The following is an 18,150-nucleotide window of genomic DNA, read 5'->3' as shown; positions in this document are numbered from 1 at the left end:
AGAGTAGAGAGATACAGTAGAGAGAGTTACAGTAGAAAGAGTTACAGTAGAGAGTAGAGAATTACGGTAGAGAGAGTTACAGTAGAGAGAGCTACAGTAGAGAGTAGAGAGATACAGTAGAGAGAGTTATAGTAGAGAGCTACAGATTTGTAGAATAGAAAAAGAGGACTTTTTCCAGTTTTAGTAACGGTTAAAAAACGAATATGAATCAAAACAAATAAAAAAGAGTAGACAACTTGACGGGACATCACAGAAATGGAAGGAACAAAATAAAAGATTCACAATTATAGAGTCAAATCAGAAAAACAAATCGTCTTCTACTCAATTGTCTTTTTGTGGAGTTTTTTTCCCTGGAGAAGACTATTGCTGCGATGTGTACAGCGACCCATTTTCTGTTTTCTGTTTTTTTTTAAATCGTTACTCTTGTTTAACCTCTTGGTTAACATCCACTTACCAATAAAGAGTCATTCCCTCCTTTAGTAGGTAAGGTATGAAGAAAAGGGAAAAGTGGGGCAACATAAGTGCATCATTAGATTTCACAAAATGCAAGGTGAAAAAGACACAAACCCTTCCCTGGCAGAGTGAGGCATGAGACAAACCCTTCCCTGGCAGAGTGAGGCATGAGACAAACCCTTCCCTGGCAGAGTGAGGCATGAGACAAACCCTTCCCTGGCAGAGTGAAGCATGAGACAAACCCTTCCCTGGCAGAGTGAGGCATGAGACAGACCCTTCCCTGGCAGAGTGAGGCATGAGACAAACCCTTCCCTGGCAGAGTGAGGCATGAGACAGACCCTTCCCTGGCAGAGTGAGGCATGAGACAGACCCTTCCCTGGCAGAGTGAGGCATGAGACAAACCCTTCCCTGGCAGAGTGAGGCATGAGACAAACCCTTCCCTGGCAGAGTGAGGCATGAGACAAACCCTTCCCTGGCAGAGTGAGGCATGAGACAATGAAATCAACTGACATTCAATCAAATACAAAAGAGAAAGGAATCAACCACAATGTTCAGGGAACGTCTCACACCGAGAGCAGGTATTGTACATCTCTCAGATCATCCACTCTCCTTCCCAGCCCACTCCACCAGAGGGCAGGGTAGACATTCTGTGTGAATGACCATTGCAATAAGTTCAGGGGTTCCAGAGTGTTAAGTGTAGGGGTTCCAGAGTGTTCAGTTCAGGGGTTCCAGAGTGTTAAGTTCAGGGGTTCCAGAGCATTAAGTTCAGGAGTTCCAGAGAGTTAAGTTCAGGAGTTCCAGGGCATTAAGTTCAGGGGTTCCAGAGTGTTAAGTTCAGGGGTTCCAGAGTGTTAAGTTCAGGGGTTCCAGAGCGTTAAGTTCAGGGGTTCCAGAGTGTTAAGTTCAGGGGTTCCAGAGTGTTAAGTTCAGGGGTTCCAGAGTGTTAAGTTCAGGGGTTCCAGAGTGTTAAGTTCAGGGGTTCCAGAGTGTTAAGTTCAGGGGTTCCATAGTGTTAAGTTCAGGGGTTCCAGAGTGTTAAGTTCAGGGGTTCCAGAGCGTTAAGTTCAGAGGTTCCAGAGTGTTAAGTTCAGGGGTTCCAGAGCGTTCAGGGGTTCAACACCCAGATACTATGTTAGGCTACAGTTTGTTCAAACCAAGGAATTTCTTGTCAGCGTGGGGTTGCATTTCCCCTGTAACTTTTTGTGCATATGACATCTTAATTGGCTCTGTTGAGATGCACAGCTTGCGGTCCGAATCTCTTTTAGTTCTCTGTTTAATGCTATCTATTAATAGGATAGGTGACACAAATCTGTACTAGTGAATTTCTACTCACAGTTAAAGCGTTACCTGCAGCAAAAGCAACAGTCCTCTGAGAGAACAGGACCTCTGCAAATAGTGCAAATAAATACTTCTGGATATTTATTGAGGTTATTCTTAAAAACACAGCTCCATTTCAAACAGAAATGTGTTTGGTAGACCAACTTGATTATAAGGCCTTTGAGCAAGGGGGTGCTGTTGCAAGATATAGTGGGCGGAGGACATTGAGCTAGGATGCAAGCATTTTCTATAATAAGCAGTATAAACAGGGCAAGGGGCTTCACACGGTTTTGTGTGTCTGTGTGTAGATGCTTGTGTGGTGCAATTTCATGGCTGAGTATGTGTGTGTGTCTCCGGGATATATACAGTTGAAGTTGGAAGTTTACATACACTTAGGTTGGAGTCATTAAAACTCATTTTTCAACCACTCCACACATTTTTTGTTCACAAACTATAGTTTTGGCAAGTCGGTTAGGATATCTACTTTGTGCATGACACAAGTAATTTTTCCAACAATTGTTTACAGACAGATTATTTCACTTATAATTCACTGTATCACAATTCCACTGGGTCAGAAGTTTACATACACTAAGTGGACTGTGCCTTTAAACAGCTTGGAAAATCCCAGAAAATGATGTCATGGCTTCAGAAGCTTCTGATAGGCTAATTGACATAATTTGAGTCAATTGGAGGTGTACCTGTGGATGTATTTCAAGGCCTACCTTCAAACTCAGTGCCTCTTTAATTGACATCATGGGAAAATCAAAAAAATAATCAGCTAAGACCTCAGAAACAAAATTGTAGACCTCCACAAGTCTGGTTCATCCTTGGGAGCAATTTACAAATGCCTGAAGGTACCATGTTCATCTGTACAAACAATAGTACGCAAGTATTATCACCATGGGACCACGTAGCCGTCATACCGCTCAGGAAGGAGACACATTCTGTTTCGTAGGGATTTAATGTAGATTAAGTGCAGATCAATCCCAGAACAACAGCAAAGGACCTTGTGAAGATGCTGGAGGAAACGGGTACAAAAGTATCTATATCCACAGTAAAACGAGTCCTATATCGACATAACCTGAAAGGCCGCTCAGCAAGGAAGAAGCCGCTGCTCTAAAACCGCCATAAAAAAGCCAGACTACGGTTTTCAACTGCAGATGGGGACAAAGATTGTACTTTTTGGAGAAATGTCCTCTGGTCTGATGAAACAAAAATAGAACTGTTTGGCCATAATGACCATCGCTATGTTTGGAGAAAAAAGGGGGACGCTTGCAAGCCGAAGAACACCATCCCAACCGTGAAGCACGGGGGTGGCAGCATCATGGTGTGGGGGTGATTCGCTCCAGGAGGGACTGGTGCACTTCACAAAATAGATGGCATCATGATGAATGGAAAATTTGGTGGATATATTGAAGCAACATCTCAAGACATCAGTCAGGAAGCTAAAGCTTGGTCGCAAATGGGTCTTCCAAATGGACAATGACCCCAAGCATCTTTCCAAAGTTGTGGCAAAATGGCTTAAGGACAACAAGTCAAGGAATTAGAGTGGCCATCACAAAGACCTGACATCAATCCTATAGAAAATTTGTGGGCAGAACTGAAAAAGTGTGTGTGAGCAAGGAGGCCTACAAATCTGACTCAGTTACAGTTACTGTCAGGAGGAATGGGCCAAAATTCACCCAACTTATCATGGGAGGCTTGTGGAAGGCGTTTGACCCAAGTTAACCTCACTAGGGTAGGGGGCAGCATTCTGAATTTTGGATGAAAAGCGTGCCCAAAGTTGACTGCCTGCTACTCATGCCCAGAACCAAGGATATGCATATAATTGGTAGATTTGAATAGAAAACACTCTAAAGTTTCCAAAACGGTTAAAATTATGTCTGTGAGTATAACAGAACTGATATGGCAGGCGAAAACCTGAGATAAATCCATCCAGGAAGTGCTTTAATGTTGAAATGCCTGTTTTTCCATTGAAAGCCTATCCACCAAAAAGACTTAGGACCCAGTCCACGATCTCTATGGCTTCCTCTACATGTGGCCAGCCTTTAGGCATAGTTTCAGTCTTTTACTCTGAAAAATGAGGGAGAAACAGCACTTTCAATGAGAGGACAGTGGAACTTTCCAGACATGAGTCCAGCGCGTGACCGGGAGTGCGCCGCTCTTGTTTCTCCTTTTCTATTGATGAAGCTTTTGTCCGGTTGAATTATTATTGATTATTTATGACAAAAACAACTTGAGGATTGATTTTAAATATCGTTTGACATGTTTCTACGAACGTTTATGGTACTTTTTGATTTTTCGTCAATCTGTTGTGACCGTAGTTTGTTCCAATGTATTACTGAACAAAACGCACCAACAAAACTGAGGTTTTTGAATATAAAGAGGGACTTTATCGAACAAAACAAACATTTATTGTGTAACATGGAGTCTTCGGAGTGCAACCATATGAAGATCATCAAAGGTAAGTGATATATTTTAACGCTATTTCTGACTTTTGTTACTCGTCTACTTGGCTGGTTACTGTTTGTAATGATTTGTCTGCTCGGCGCTGTTCTCAGATAATCGCATGGTTTGCTTTCGCCGTAAAGTATTTTTGAAATCTGACACTGGGGTTGGATTAACAAGAAATTATTCTTTAAACCGATGTATAACACTTGTATGTTTCATGAATTTTTATAATGAGTATTTCTGTTTTTGAATTTGGCGCTCTGCAATTTCACTGGATGTTGGCCAGGTGGGACGGTATCCAGTGAAACCACCCTAGAGAGGTTAAATAATTTAAAGGGAATGCTACCAAATACTAATTGAGTGTATGTAAACTTCTGACCCACTGGGAATGTGATGAAAGAAATAAAAGCTGAAATAAATCATTCTCTCTACTATTATTCTGACATGTCACATTCTTTAAATAAAGTGGTGATCCTAACTGACCTAAAACAGGGAATTTTTTACTAGGATTAAATGTCAGGAATTGTGAAAGACTGAGTTTAAATGTATTTGGCTGAGGTGTATGTAAACTTCCGACTTCAACTGTAGATCATTATCAGGAGGTCAAAGGTCCAAAGCAGGTATATAAAAACATAGGGAGTTCTCTTGCATGCAATAATCTACTCTCCTGTAAAAGCTGACCGCTGACCAGAGACTCTTAAGAATAAGAACCCCCTTGTCCACAGAATAAAGACTAAAGCTGTAGATAGAAGACAACACAAAGCCACGGACGCAGGTGATGACAGCTGTTTAGAACCAGCCGTCAAGGAAATAAACATGATCAAATCATAAGACGAATGTAACTCTTTCATCAAGAGAACGGAGAGATGCTGGACAAACAGGAATCAATGTATTCTACAAAGAAAAACAGAAAGAAACGGACCTGCTTCAAATAGGGCAGGATATTGGACTGAATTCAAACAAAGAAGCGGACCTGCTTCAAATAGGGCAGGATATTGGACTGAATTCAAACAAAGAAACGGACCTGCTTCAAATAGGGCAGGATATTGGACTGATTTCAAACAGAAAAAACGGACCTGCTTCAAATAGGGCAGATTATTGGACTGAATTCAGAATTTAAGTTTAAAAAACAAACTCTAACTAACCAGAATCTTAAAAGCAAAATATAACTGATAAAAGGAATGATAAAATAACTTGCTAAAGTTCCCTGGTGGTTAAATAATAGATAGAGAGATAGAGAGGGGAGAGAGACAGAGAGAGAGGAGAGGGAGAGGGGGGAAAGAGAGGGAGAGGGGGAAAAGAGGGAGAGGGGGAGAGAGAGGGAGAGGGGGGAGAGAGGGAGAGGGGGAGCGAGAGGGAGAGGGGGAGTGAGAGGGAGAGGGGGGAGAGAGAGAGAGAGGGGGAGACAGAGGGAGAGGGGGAGAGAGAGAGAAAGGGGGGAGAGAGACAGAGAGAGGAGAGGGAGAGGAAGAGCGGGAGAGGGGGAGAGAGAGGGAGAGGGGGGGAGAGAGGGAGAGGAGGGAGAGGGGGAGAGAGGGAGAAGAGAGAGGGAGAAGAGAAAGAGAGAAAAGTGGGAGAGAGAGAGAAAGGGGGGAGAGAGAGAAAGGGGAGAGAGAGAGAGGGGGGGGGGAGAGAGAGGGGGGCGAGACAGAGAGAGAAACATTGACGTCAAGCTAGAGGGTGCTTCTGACATTGTCATATCTGCATAAAGAAAGACCACGTGCCAAGGCAAAGCGTTACCTACCTTCCATTTCAATCAGTGACACGTTTGCAATATCAACAAAAACAGGACAAGAAGAAACACAACACAGGAGAAAGGAATGTTCTCCGCAGCGAAATGGGAAAAAGACAATGAACCTCTTTTAGTATCAACGCTACGAACTTCTTCCAGAGACTAAGAAGGAGAAGGTAAACAAACAAACCAACCAAAATACGAAAGAAAATGGACAAACAAACCAATACTTAAAATAAAATAAAAAATAAAAATGTATCTAGAAACTACAATGATTTGCTGTCTTTTTGGCTTGTTCAAATGCAGCCGTGTTAGTATGAAAAGGGAGAGGTGGGTAAAGGCTGGGTAAGTAAACAGAGTTAGATAGAATGACTTGTGGGAAGTAAGGAAGCAGGGATGGAGAGATGGACATGCAGAGCTGACAAGAGAAGAAGAGATAAGAAGAGCAACAAAGGGCAAGAAAGATGTGTCACACACACAGACACACACACACACACACAACACGGATGGACAGATAGAGGGGAGGAGAGTTGGAGGGAGGGAGGCTCAGAGCAGAGCACCGCTAGGATGGACAGATAGAAGGGGAGGAGAGTTGGATGGAGGGAGGCTCAGAGCAGGGCACCGCTAGGATGGACAGATAGAAGGGGAGGAGAGTTGGATGGAGGGATGCTCAGAGCAGAGCACCGCTAGGATGGACAGATAGAAGGGGAGGAGAGATGGATGGAGGGAGGCTCAGAGCAGGGCACCGCTAGGATGGACAGATAGAAGGGGAGGAGAGATGGATGGAGGGAGGCTCAGAGCAGAGCACCGCTAGGATGGACAGATAGAGGGGAGGAGAGATGGATGGAGGGAGGCTCAGAGCAGAGCACCGCTAGGATGGACAGATAGAGGGGAGGAGAGATGGATGGAGGGAGGCTCAGAGCAGGGCACCGCTAGGATGGACAGATAGAAGGGGAGGAGAGATGGATGGAGGGAGGCTCAGAGCAGAGCACCGCTAGGATGGACAGATAGAAGGGGAGGAGAGATTGATGGAGGGAGGCTCAGAGCAGGGCACCGCTAGGATGGACAGATAGAAGGGGAGGAGAGATGGATGGAGGGAGGCTCAGAGCAGAGCACCGCTAGGATGGACAGATAGAGGGGAGGAGAGTTGGATGGAGGGAGGCTCAGAGCAGAGCACCGCTAGGATGGACAGATAGAAGGGGAGGAGAGTTGGATGGAGGGATGCTCAGAGCAGAGCACCGCTAGGATGGACAGATAGAAGGGGAGGAGAGATGGATGGAGGGAGGCTCAGAGCAGGGCACCGCTAGGATGGACAGATAGAAGGGGAGGAGAGATGGATGGAGGGAGGCTCAGAGCAGAGCACCGCTAGGATGGACAGATAGAGGGGAGGAGAGATGGATGGAGGGAGGCTCAGAGCAGAGCACCGCTAGGATGGACAGATAGAGGGGAGGAGAGATGGATGGAGGGAGGCTCAGAGCAGGGCACCGCTAGGATGGACAGATAGAAGGGGAGGAGAGATGGATGGAGGGAGGCTCAGAGCAGAGCACCGCTAGGATGGACAGATAGAAGGGGAGGAGAGATTGATGGAGGGAGGCTCAGAGCAGAGCACCGCTAGGATGGACAGATAGAAGGGGAGGAGAGATGGATGGAGGGAGGCTCAGAGCAGAGCACCGCTAGGATGGACAGATAGAGGGGAGGAGAGATGGATGGAGGGAGGCTCAGAGCAGGGCACCGCTAGGATGGACAGATAGAAGGGGAGGAGAGATGGATGGAGGGAGGCTCAGAGCAGGGCACCGCTAGGATGGACAGATAGAAGGGGAGGAGAGATGGATGGAGGGAGGCTCAGAGCAGAGCAGTCAGGATGGAGAGCAGTCAGGATGGAGAGCAGTCAGGATGGAGAGCAGTCAGGACCGCTAGGATGGACAGATAGAAGGGGAGGAGAGTTGGATGGAGGGATGCTCAGAGCAGGGCACCGCTAGGATGGACAGATAGAAGGGGAGGAGAGATGGATGGAGGGATGCTCAGAGCAGGGCACCGCTAGGATGGACAGATAGAAGGGGAGGAGAGATGGATGGAGGGAGGCTCAGAGCAGGGCACCGCTAGGATGGACAGATAGAGGGGAGGAGAGATGGATGGAGGGAGGCTCAGAGCAGGGCACCGCTAGGATGGACAGATAGAAGGGGAGGAGAGATGGATGGAGGGATGCTCAGAGCAGGGCACCGCTAGGATGGACAGATAGAAGGGGAGGAGAGATGGATGGAGGGATGCTCAGAGCAGGGCACCGCTAGGATGGACAGATAGAAGGGGAGGAGAGATGGATGGAGGGAGGCTCAGAGCAGGGCACCGCTAGGATGGACAGATAGAAGGGGAGGAGAGATGGATGGAGGGATGCTCAGAGCAGGGCACCGCTAGGATGGACAGATAGAAGGGGAGGAGAGATGGATGGAGGGATGCTCAGAGCAGGGCACCGCTAGGATGGACAGATAGAAGGGGAGGAGAGTTGGATGGAGGGAGGCTCAGAGCAGAGCACCGCTAGGATGGACAGATAGAAGGGGAGGAGAGATGGATGGAGGGAGGCTCAGAGCAGGGCACCGCTAGGATGGACAACTAGTAGAGTATGTACATTTAAAAAGAGACCCCAGTCACATTTTGGAAGAGATATTCTTTAACAAGAGAATATTGTGGCTTTATGAAACCAGCTCAGAAAGTACACAGTGACCTCTTTAACTTCAAACGATTTTCTTTTGGACTCAGCAATGCAGTACAGTGAGCCTTGGGGAGGGTGCCACTAAACATATTCATATCAATACATGGAGAAAATAAATACAGTATAGCACTCATATTCAAAATGGCGTGGGTCCCTTTAAAATACCCATGTTACCACATGTTGTGTGTTTAGTTTCAACATTGTATCACTTCTTTTTATATGTGAGCAGATATACATTTACCCTGGACAAGAAAACGACAAACAGAAACCTGAGAAGCAGAGATTGCAGAGACTGCTGTTGTACGCGTGCTAACCACAGTACTACTACGCTATCAGCTAACTTCTGTTGAATCTATGATCTCTCAGAATGATCTCTCAGAGTGATCTCTCAGAGTGATCTCTCAGAGTGATCTCTCAGACTGATCTCTCAGAGTGATCTCTCAGAGTGATCTCTCAGAGTGATCTCTCAGAGTGATCTCTCAGACTGATCTCTCAGACTGATCTCTCAGAGTGATCTCTCAGAATGATCTCTCAGAATGATCTCTCAGAGTGATCTCTCAGAGTGATCTCTCAGACTGATCTCTCAGACTGATCTCTCAGACTGATCTCTCAGAATGATCTCTCAGAATGATCTCTCAGAATGATCTCTCAGCATCCAAAATTAACAATTTTGAGCGAGCATCCTCCCAAATACACAAGGAGTCTGAACGCTGATTAATTTTCAGCAAGGGAGAGATAATAACTCCTCTGTAATACGGAGATTAACAAGAGAGGTCTCGTGAACAGAAAACCTGTTTTAAGGCTGACGCTAGAGGATAAATGATCAAAACCGTGGACAGATTTGAGCCAAGCAAGTGCTTGATCACTTCACCTAAACACAACCCGTTGGCTCAAGTCTCCAAACGCCGAGCCTCATATGCAACGACGGCTCGTGAGACTCCCCTTGCCAATCCCCAGTGACATGGAACACAGAGATACAGAATATATTGCAACATCAGGGACAGTCTGACAGAAGTGATACTGCCACCTAGAGACAACATACAGGTCACATGATCCAGTAAACAGGAAGTGAATAGAGAGTGAGAAAGAGAGAAGAGAGGAGTGTTGAACACCTGGTGTCTGGGAGCTTTATCAGACTCCTGGAGGAAGGGGGTAACTATCCCTGAGCAAAACATTGTGCTTTATAAAGACAACTGTAGTGACAAGAAGAACCAGTAGAAAACATACCCTGTTAACCTACTTGGTCCAGTTCCAAAGCATATGAGTGCTTTTTACATAAACAAGACAGAAAAGGAGCATTGGGCATTTATTTCACGGGGTAATTAACATTCAAATAGCTAAAAGCAGAAAATAAAACAGTCATGAATGAAAACAAGCAGAGAGAGAGAGAGAGAGAGAGAGAGAGAGAGAGAGAGAGAGAGAGAGAGAGAGAGACTGAGACAGAGAGACAGAGAGAGACTGGGAGAGAGAGACTGAGAGAGAGAGAGAGAGACAGAGAGGGCGAGAGAGGGCAAGAGAGAGAGAGAGACTTTGAGAATGAGAGACAGAGAGAGACAGAGAGAGACAAAGAGAGACAAAGAGAGACAAAGAGAGACAAAGAGAGACAGACAGACAGAGAGCGAGCAGGTGAGACCTTTCTCATAAACAAAAGCTTGAAGAAAGGAAATCGGAGGAGATAGTATCATCGGTTATACATTATTCTAGGAGGAATATTTTTGGAGGCTTTTCTAATCTACACCCCATTGAATTGCTTAGTAAGCAGTGAGAGAGAAACAGTAATGACTATATCCTTCGATCTAAATGACGTCTGTTGTTTTATTAGCAGAGCAAACTGGCAGTTCCATTCAGTTAAGATTTAAAATCGAAAAGGTTACCCAAGTTCTAATGGTTTATAACCGGCAGATTTAAAACAAAATATTAAAACCAGTCTGTTATTCTTTGTGTTGTTTTATAGATCACAATAAAGCAGTTACCGTTTTCAAACACTTCCAAAGGGACAGTTAGGGAGGAATACGAATGTCAAAATCTATTCTGTGTAAACATGTCTGACTAGCTTCAAGAAAAATACAACAGCAATTCTAGACAAACTGTTTTTCTACGTCTGTGATTGTTGCTACTGTACCAGTAGGGGGAATGACTTCTCTGTCTGTCGCTCAATCTATTCTGACCAATTCCATCCATGTTCTAGCCGACTCTAATGACCGTACTGTCTGAGACTAGAGCTGACCCTGTAACCAAATTTAAATCAATCACGTGTGGTAAGAAGCATTGTAAATTGATATAAATTAGGCTCAGTTAAAATCTCCACACAATCCCGCAGGCCAGATCATAGAATTTCCACATGACAATAAAATCTAGAGTTGGTTCAGGTCAGATGTAGAAATAGCATCGTTAAAGCCTTACATTACTACATCCATCTGTGACAGTTAACTACAGATGGTATCATTGATGGCTGTTATCAAGCATTACTATCAGCGTGATCAGAATACAACTTTTCACTCAAATATTTCCTTAAAATTCCTAAACGAGTGTACTCAGCACTACATCAAAGACATTAAACAGGGCCTTCTTGAAAACTATGAATAAGTACTTTATACATAAACCTTCTCCTCTTTCCTAGTTGTTTCATTTTGAGGGAGCTGTAGCAAAATAACCCTTTAAAAAATATTTCAGTGTTTTCTTTCCCTTGCTAAGAAGATTCAGAAGTGAGAAGCGCTGCAGGGGTTTACTGCCTAACAGAAACCAAATAGTTTCCAGCTCATTAGAGAACCCTGGGTGCCTGAGCCTCCGCCCCAAATGGAACACTATTCCTTATATAATGCACTACTTAGGGCTCTGGTATGTAAAGTAGTGCCCTATATAGGGAATAGGGTACCATTTTGAACACAGCATAATACTAAACCTCCATATTAGCATTGTACTGCACATGTGCTATGCAAATGTTTAGCGATCAATGGATCATAGTGAGTCCGTATTTAGTTTGTCTTTATGTTATCCTCAGAAAACCTTCAGGTCCCAGATCTGTTTGTGCTGTCTCGGCACTGCAGTGAGGATGATTAACTCATGGTTATATAACGTGTGATTCAAACATCCATCCCTCGCCTCCTCCCTCTGCTATCTAATCAGTTAACGTCTAAGGAATGTTGAGATGGTATGAGCATCCAAGTAAAGCCAGAGGTGAGCAGTGACAGCAAGAATGTAGAGCAGGAAAGAGTGGACAGAAAGATATACAGAGTACCCTGTAAACACGGGAATAACTAAACACAGGAATAACTAAACATGGGAATAATTAAACACAGGAATAACAAAACACGGGAATAATTAAACACAGGAATAACAAAACATGGGAATAACGAAACACAGGAATAACTAAACCCAGGAATAACTAAACCCAGGAATAACTAAACCCAGGAATAACTAAACCCAGGAATAACAAAACACAGGAATAATTAAACACAGGAATAACTAAACACAGGAATAACTAATCCCAGGAATAACTAAACCCAGGAATAACAAAACACAGGAATAACTGCACGTGGCACAACGGGCACCACCACCGTGACCCCGCCTGCAACGGCAAGGCGGGCAGACTCAACCACAGCCACACGGTCGAGGGAGACAAGGAGCAGGAGGTGTGTAGCCTCCTCTATCTCACCCCCCCCCCTCCCTAATCCCTGCACTACCCTCTAAACTACACACCCCTAATCCCCGCCCTACCTTCTAAACTACACACCCCTAATCCCCGTCCCTACCCTCTAAACTACACACCCCTAATCCCCGCCCTACCCTCTAAACTACACACCCCTAATCCCCGCCCTACCCTCTAAACTACACACCCCTAATCCCCGCCCTACCCTCTAAACTACACACCCCTAATCCCCGCCCTACCCTCTAAACTACACACCCCTAATCCCCGCCCTACCCTCTAAACTACACACCCCTACTCCCCGCCCTACCCTCTAAACTACACACCCCTAATCCCCGCCCTACCCTCTAAACTACACTCAAATGGTATCCTCCACACTGTCTCCATCTCCTATTAACATGGTATCTATCCTCCACACTGTCTCCATCTACTATCAACATGGTATCTATCCTCCACACTGTCTCCATCTCCTATCAACATGGTATCTATCCTCTACACTGTCTTTGTTACTTTGTATCGGTTTGTGACATTATCTCCTCTCTCTTTATTTAGTACAAATATAGAGTAGTTATTCCTGTGTTTAGCTATTCCTGTGATTACTTACTCTTCTGTTTAGTTATTCCTGTGCTTGGATATTCCTGTGTGTAGTTATTCCTGTGTGTAGTTATTTCTGTGTGTAGTTATTCCTGTGTGTAGTTATTCCTGTGTCTAGTTATTCCTGTGTCTAGTTATTTCTGTGTGTAGTTATTCCTGTGTGTAGTTATTCCTGTGTGTAGTTATTTCTGTGTGTAGCTATTCCTGTGTGTAGTTATTCCTGCGTCTAGTTATTTCTGTGTGTAGTTATTTCTGTGTAGTTATTTCTGTGTAGTTATTCCTGAGCTTAGTTATTCCTGTGTGTAGTTATTTCTGTGAGTAGTTATTTCTGTGTAGTTATTTCTGTGTGTAGTTATTCCTGTGTGTAGTTATTTCTGTGTGTAGTTATTTCTGTGTAGTTATTCCTGTGCTTAGTTATTCCTACATTTGAGTTTAGTTTAGAGGGTAGGGCGGGGATTAGGGGTGTGTAGTTTAGAGGGTAGGGACGGGGATTAGGGAGGGGGGGGGGGGTAGAGGAGGCTACACACCTCCTGCTCCTTGTCTCCCTCGACCGTGTGGCTGTGGTTGAGTCTGCTCGCCTTGCCGTTGCAGGCGCGGTCACGGTGGTGGTGCCCGTTGTGCCACGTGACGAGACCGTCAGGACCGGGGGACGGACAAGGGGACGGGCTCCCACAGGCCTTGTGTCCTTCTGTCTTGTGCTTGGAGTTGGGCCTGGAAAGACAGACAGACAGACAGGAGGACTGAACAAACCAGCCGCAATGCTATAATATTGTACAGTACAGTACAGTTTAAAGGCCCACTGCAGTCAAAAACGTGATTTCCCTGTCATATATATATATATATATATATATATATATACAGTATATATGCTTCAACACTGTGAGGTTGAAATATTATTGTGAAATTGTCAAAATTATGAAAATGCCCTTTTAATGTAAGAGCTGTTTGAAAAGACGGCCTGGAATTTCAGCCTGTTTTGGTGGGATGGAGTTTTGGGTCTGCCTGGTGACATCACCAGGCAGTAAATTAGTTAATAGACCAATAAGAAAGAGTCCTCAACCTCTCTGCCAATAACAGCTCATTTCAGTTTTCCCCTCCCCACTCAAACCACTCCCAGACAGTCATAGCAAAATTCGTGTTTGAAAAATTGCTCTTTGATAAGAAGCTATTTGTTTATTTTTTGGGGGCATTTTAATTTAAACCAATCACAGGAAGGTACTTCATTGTTACCCAGAAATGATTTGATATTGAGATAAAAATGGCTGCATTGGCCCTTTAATAACTAGTACAGTACAAACTGTACAGAGTACTGAACAAACCTGCTGAAATGACTTAGACTCGAGAGTACAGCACCAGTCAAACGTTTGGACACACCTACTCATTCAAGGGTTTTTCATTATTTTTACTATTTTCTACATGGTAGAATAATACTGAAGACATCAAACAAAAAAGTGTTAAACAAATCAGAATACATGTCATATTTGAGATTCTTCAAAGTAGCCACCCTTTAGCTTGCACACTCTTGGCATTCTCTCAACCAGGTTCACCTGGAATGCTTTTCCAACAGTCTTGAAGGAGTTCCCACATATGCTGAGCACTTGTTGGCTTCTTTTCTTTCACTCTGCGGTCCAACTCATCCCAAAACATCTCAATTGGGTTGAGGTCGGGTGGTTGTGGAGGCCAGTTCATCTGATGCAGCACTCCATCACTCTTCTCCTTGGTCAAATAGCCCTTGCACAGCCTGGAGTTGTGTTGGGTCATTGTCCTTTAGAAAAACAACTGATAGTCCCACTAAGCGTAAACCAGACGGGATGGCGTATTGCTGCAGAATGCTGTGGTAGCCATGCTGGTTAAGTGTGCCTTGAAATCTAAATAAATCACTGACAGTGTCACCCACAAAGCACCCCCACACCATCACACCTCCTCCTCCATGCTTCACGGTGGAACCACACATGCAGAGATCATCCATTCACCTACTATGTGTCTTACAAAGACAGTGGTTGGAACCAAACATCTCAAATTTTGACACATCAAACCAAAGGACAGATTTCCACCGGTCTAATGTCTATTGATCATGTTTCTTGGCCCAAGCAAGTCTCTTCTTATTATTGGTGTCCTTTAGTAGTGGTTTCTTTGCAGAAATTCGACCATGAAGGCCTGATTCACGCAGTCTCCCCTGAACAGTTGATGTTGAGATGTGTCTGTTACTTGAACTCCTGTGAAGCATTTATTTGGGCTGCAATTTCTGAGGCTGGTATCTCTAATGAACTTATCCCGCAGCAGAGGTAACTCTGGGTCTTTCTTTCCTGTGGCGGTCTTCATGAGAGCCAGTTCCATCATAGAGCTTGATGGTTTTTGCGACTGCACTTTAAGAAATGTTCCGAATTGACTGTCCTTCATTTCTTAAAGTAACGATGGACTGTCATTTCTCTTTGCTTATTTGAGCTGCTCTTGCAACAATATGGATTTGGTCTTTTACCAAATTGGGCTATCTTCTGTACAACACCCTTACATTGTCACAACACAACTGATTGGCTCAAACACATTATGAAGGAAAGAAATTCCACAAATGAACTTTTAAGAATGCACACCTGTTAATTGAAATTAAACCTCATGAAGCTGGTTGAGAGAATGTCGAGAGTGTGCAGAGCTGTCATCAACGCACTTTGAAGAATCTCAAATATAAAATATATTTTGATTTGTTTAACACTTTTTTGGGGGGGCTTACTACATGATTCCATATGTGTTATACAATGTAGATACTAGTAAAAAATAAAGAAAAACCCTTGAATGAGTTGGTGTGTCCAAACGTTTGACTGGTACTGTATTGTGTACTAACTATAGGTGGTTATAGACTCTAGAGTATAGTGTATAACCTTTTAAACATTTTCAAGTCAGTCGTTGTATTTTCTCCTGACCATATAACATTCACACATGCTCAGCAGAGCAAACCTTAGCTATCGATACATCAGTAGACCAAAAGAAGTCTGATTAAAACGTAGGCATGTATCTAAGAGGGGGGGGGGGTACGTTGGGAGCCACCATGGGGGGTCCCTACCTGCCAGGGGACTTGGAGGGGCTGTGGCCTGCGGAGGAGAGTGATGCACTGTGGGAGCTACAGCAGCTGCCTCTACGCTGAGACGTCCTACTGGGGGACTCTAATGGGGACCTGTTGGACACACACACACACACATATATACAGACGCGCACACACACACACACACACACACACACACACACAAGCATTTGGACAGACACACACAAACATTCGGACAGACGCACACACGCAAATAACATGATCACTGTGGTAGACTGGTCACTGTGGTAGACTGGTACTGTGGTAGAATGGTCACTGTGGTAGACTGGTCACTGTGGTAGAATGTGTGGTAGACTGGTACTGTGGTAGACTGGTCACTGTGGTAGAATGTGTGGTAGACTGGTACTGTGGTAGACTGGTCACTGTGGTAGAATGTGTGGTAGACTGGTCACTGTGGTAGAATGTGTGGTAGACTGGTCACTGTGGTAGACTGGTCACTGTGGTAGACTGGTCACTGTGGTAGAATGTGTGGTAGACTGGTACTGTGGTAGACTGGTCACTGTGGTAGAATGTGTGGTAGACTGGTACTGTGGTAGACTGGTCACTGTGGTAGAATGTGTGGTAGACTGGTACTGTGGTAGACTGGTCACTGTGGTAGAATGTGTGGTAGACTGGTCACTGTGGTAGAATGTGTGGTAGACTGGTCACTGTGGTAGACTGGTCACTGTGGTAGACTGGTCACTGTGGTAGAATGTGTGGTAGACTGGTACTGTGGTAGACTGGTCACTGTGGTAGAATGTGTGGTAGACTGGTACTGTGGTAGACTGGTCACTGTGGTAGAATGTGTGGTAGACTGGTACTGTGGTAGACTGGTCACTGTGGTAGAATGTGTGGTAGACTGGTCACTGTGGTAGAATGTGTGGTAGACTGGTCACTGTGGTAGACTGGTCACTGTGGTAGACTGGTCACTGTGGTAGAATGTGTGGTAGACTGGTACTGTGGTAGACTGGTCACTGTGGTAGAATGTGTGGTAGACTGGTACTGTGGTAGACTGGTCACTGTGGTAGAATGTGTGGTAGACTGGTACTGTGGTAGACTGGTCACTGTGGTAGAATGTGTGGTAGACTGGTCACTGTGGTAGAATCTGTGGTAGACTGGTCACTGTGGTAGACTGGTCACTGTGGTAGACTGGTCACTGTGGTAGAATGTGTGGTAGACTGGTACTGTGGTAGACTGGTCACTGTGGTAGAATGTGTGGTAGACTGGTACTGTGGTAGACTGGTCACTGTGGTAGAATGTGTGGTAGACTGGTCACTGTGGTAGAATGTGTGGTAGACTGGTCACTGTGGTAGACTGGTCACTGTGGTAGACTGGCCACTGTGGTAGAATGGCCACTGTGGTAGAATGGCCACTGTGGTAGAATGGCCACTGTGGTAGACTGGTCACTGTGGTAGACTGGTCACTGTGGTAGACTGGTCACTGTGGTAGACTGGTCACTGTGGTAGACTGGCCACTGTGGTAGAATGGCCACTGTGGTAGAATGGCCACTGTGATAGACTGGCCACTGTGATAGACTGGCCACTGTGGTAGACTGGTCACTGTGGTAGAATGGCCACTGTGGTAGACTGGTCACTGTGGTAGACTGGTCACTGTGGTAGAATGTGTGGTAGACTGGTCACTGTGGTAGAATGTGTGGTAGACTGGTCACTGTGGTAGACTGGTCACTGTGGTAGAATGTGTGGTAGACTGGTCACTGTGGTAGAATGGTCACTGTGGTAGACTGGTCACTGTGGTAGACTGGTCACTGTGGTAGACTGGTCACTGTGGTAGACTGGTCACTGTGTTAGACTGGCCACTGTGGTAGAATGGCCACTGTGGTAGAATGGTCACTGTGGTAGAATGTGTGGTAGAATGGCCACTGTGGTAGACTGGCCACTGTGGTAGAATGTTTATTTTGATTGGCGATTTCCTGCATTTATCAAAAATCCCATCCGGTAGCCTGATTTCAGATATGTCCATGTAAACAGGATTATTATGGTTATCGTTCTTCTTGCAAAGCTTTTTAAACAAGCTATTATATGAATGTGTTTGTAATTCCATTATCGTGTGCATGTTACCGTGCTCAATGAATCAGACTGAGATCATATCACATTCAAGCTTGTGGCATGCATCACAATATGGTTCACAGCACTGTATGGGTTTTAACCGACAGC

At 44.9% G+C, this 18,150-nt stretch overlaps 1 protein-coding gene across 3 annotated transcripts in view; it reads right to left on the bottom strand.

Annotated features, from left to right (window-relative positions):
* The window catches only part of LOC129867987 (serine/arginine repetitive matrix protein 3-like), a 163,008-nt gene that overhangs the window by 16,765 nt on the left and 128,093 nt on the right, over nucleotides 1–18,150 (bottom strand). For 2 of the 3 annotated variants that reach the window (XM_055941522.1, XM_055941525.1), the window contains exons 7-8: nucleotides 15,959–16,069; nucleotides 13,428–13,611 (exon numbers count right to left, since the gene is read on the bottom strand). In XM_055941522.1, the coding sequence (XP_055797497.1) occupies nucleotides 13,428–13,611; nucleotides 15,959–16,069 (295 nt within the window). The remainder of the gene's footprint in view (nucleotides 1–13,427; nucleotides 13,612–15,958; nucleotides 16,070–18,150) is intronic. The other variant, XM_055941524.1, reaches the window with a different exon arrangement.

The sequence above is a fragment of the Salvelinus fontinalis genome, chromosome 13, assembly GCF_029448725.1.
Source record: "Salvelinus fontinalis isolate EN_2023a chromosome 13, ASM2944872v1, whole genome shotgun sequence".
Lineage (NCBI taxonomy): Eukaryota > Metazoa > Chordata > Actinopteri > Salmoniformes > Salmonidae > Salvelinus > Salvelinus fontinalis.
This window is presented reverse-complemented; position numbering and strand designations above follow the sequence as displayed.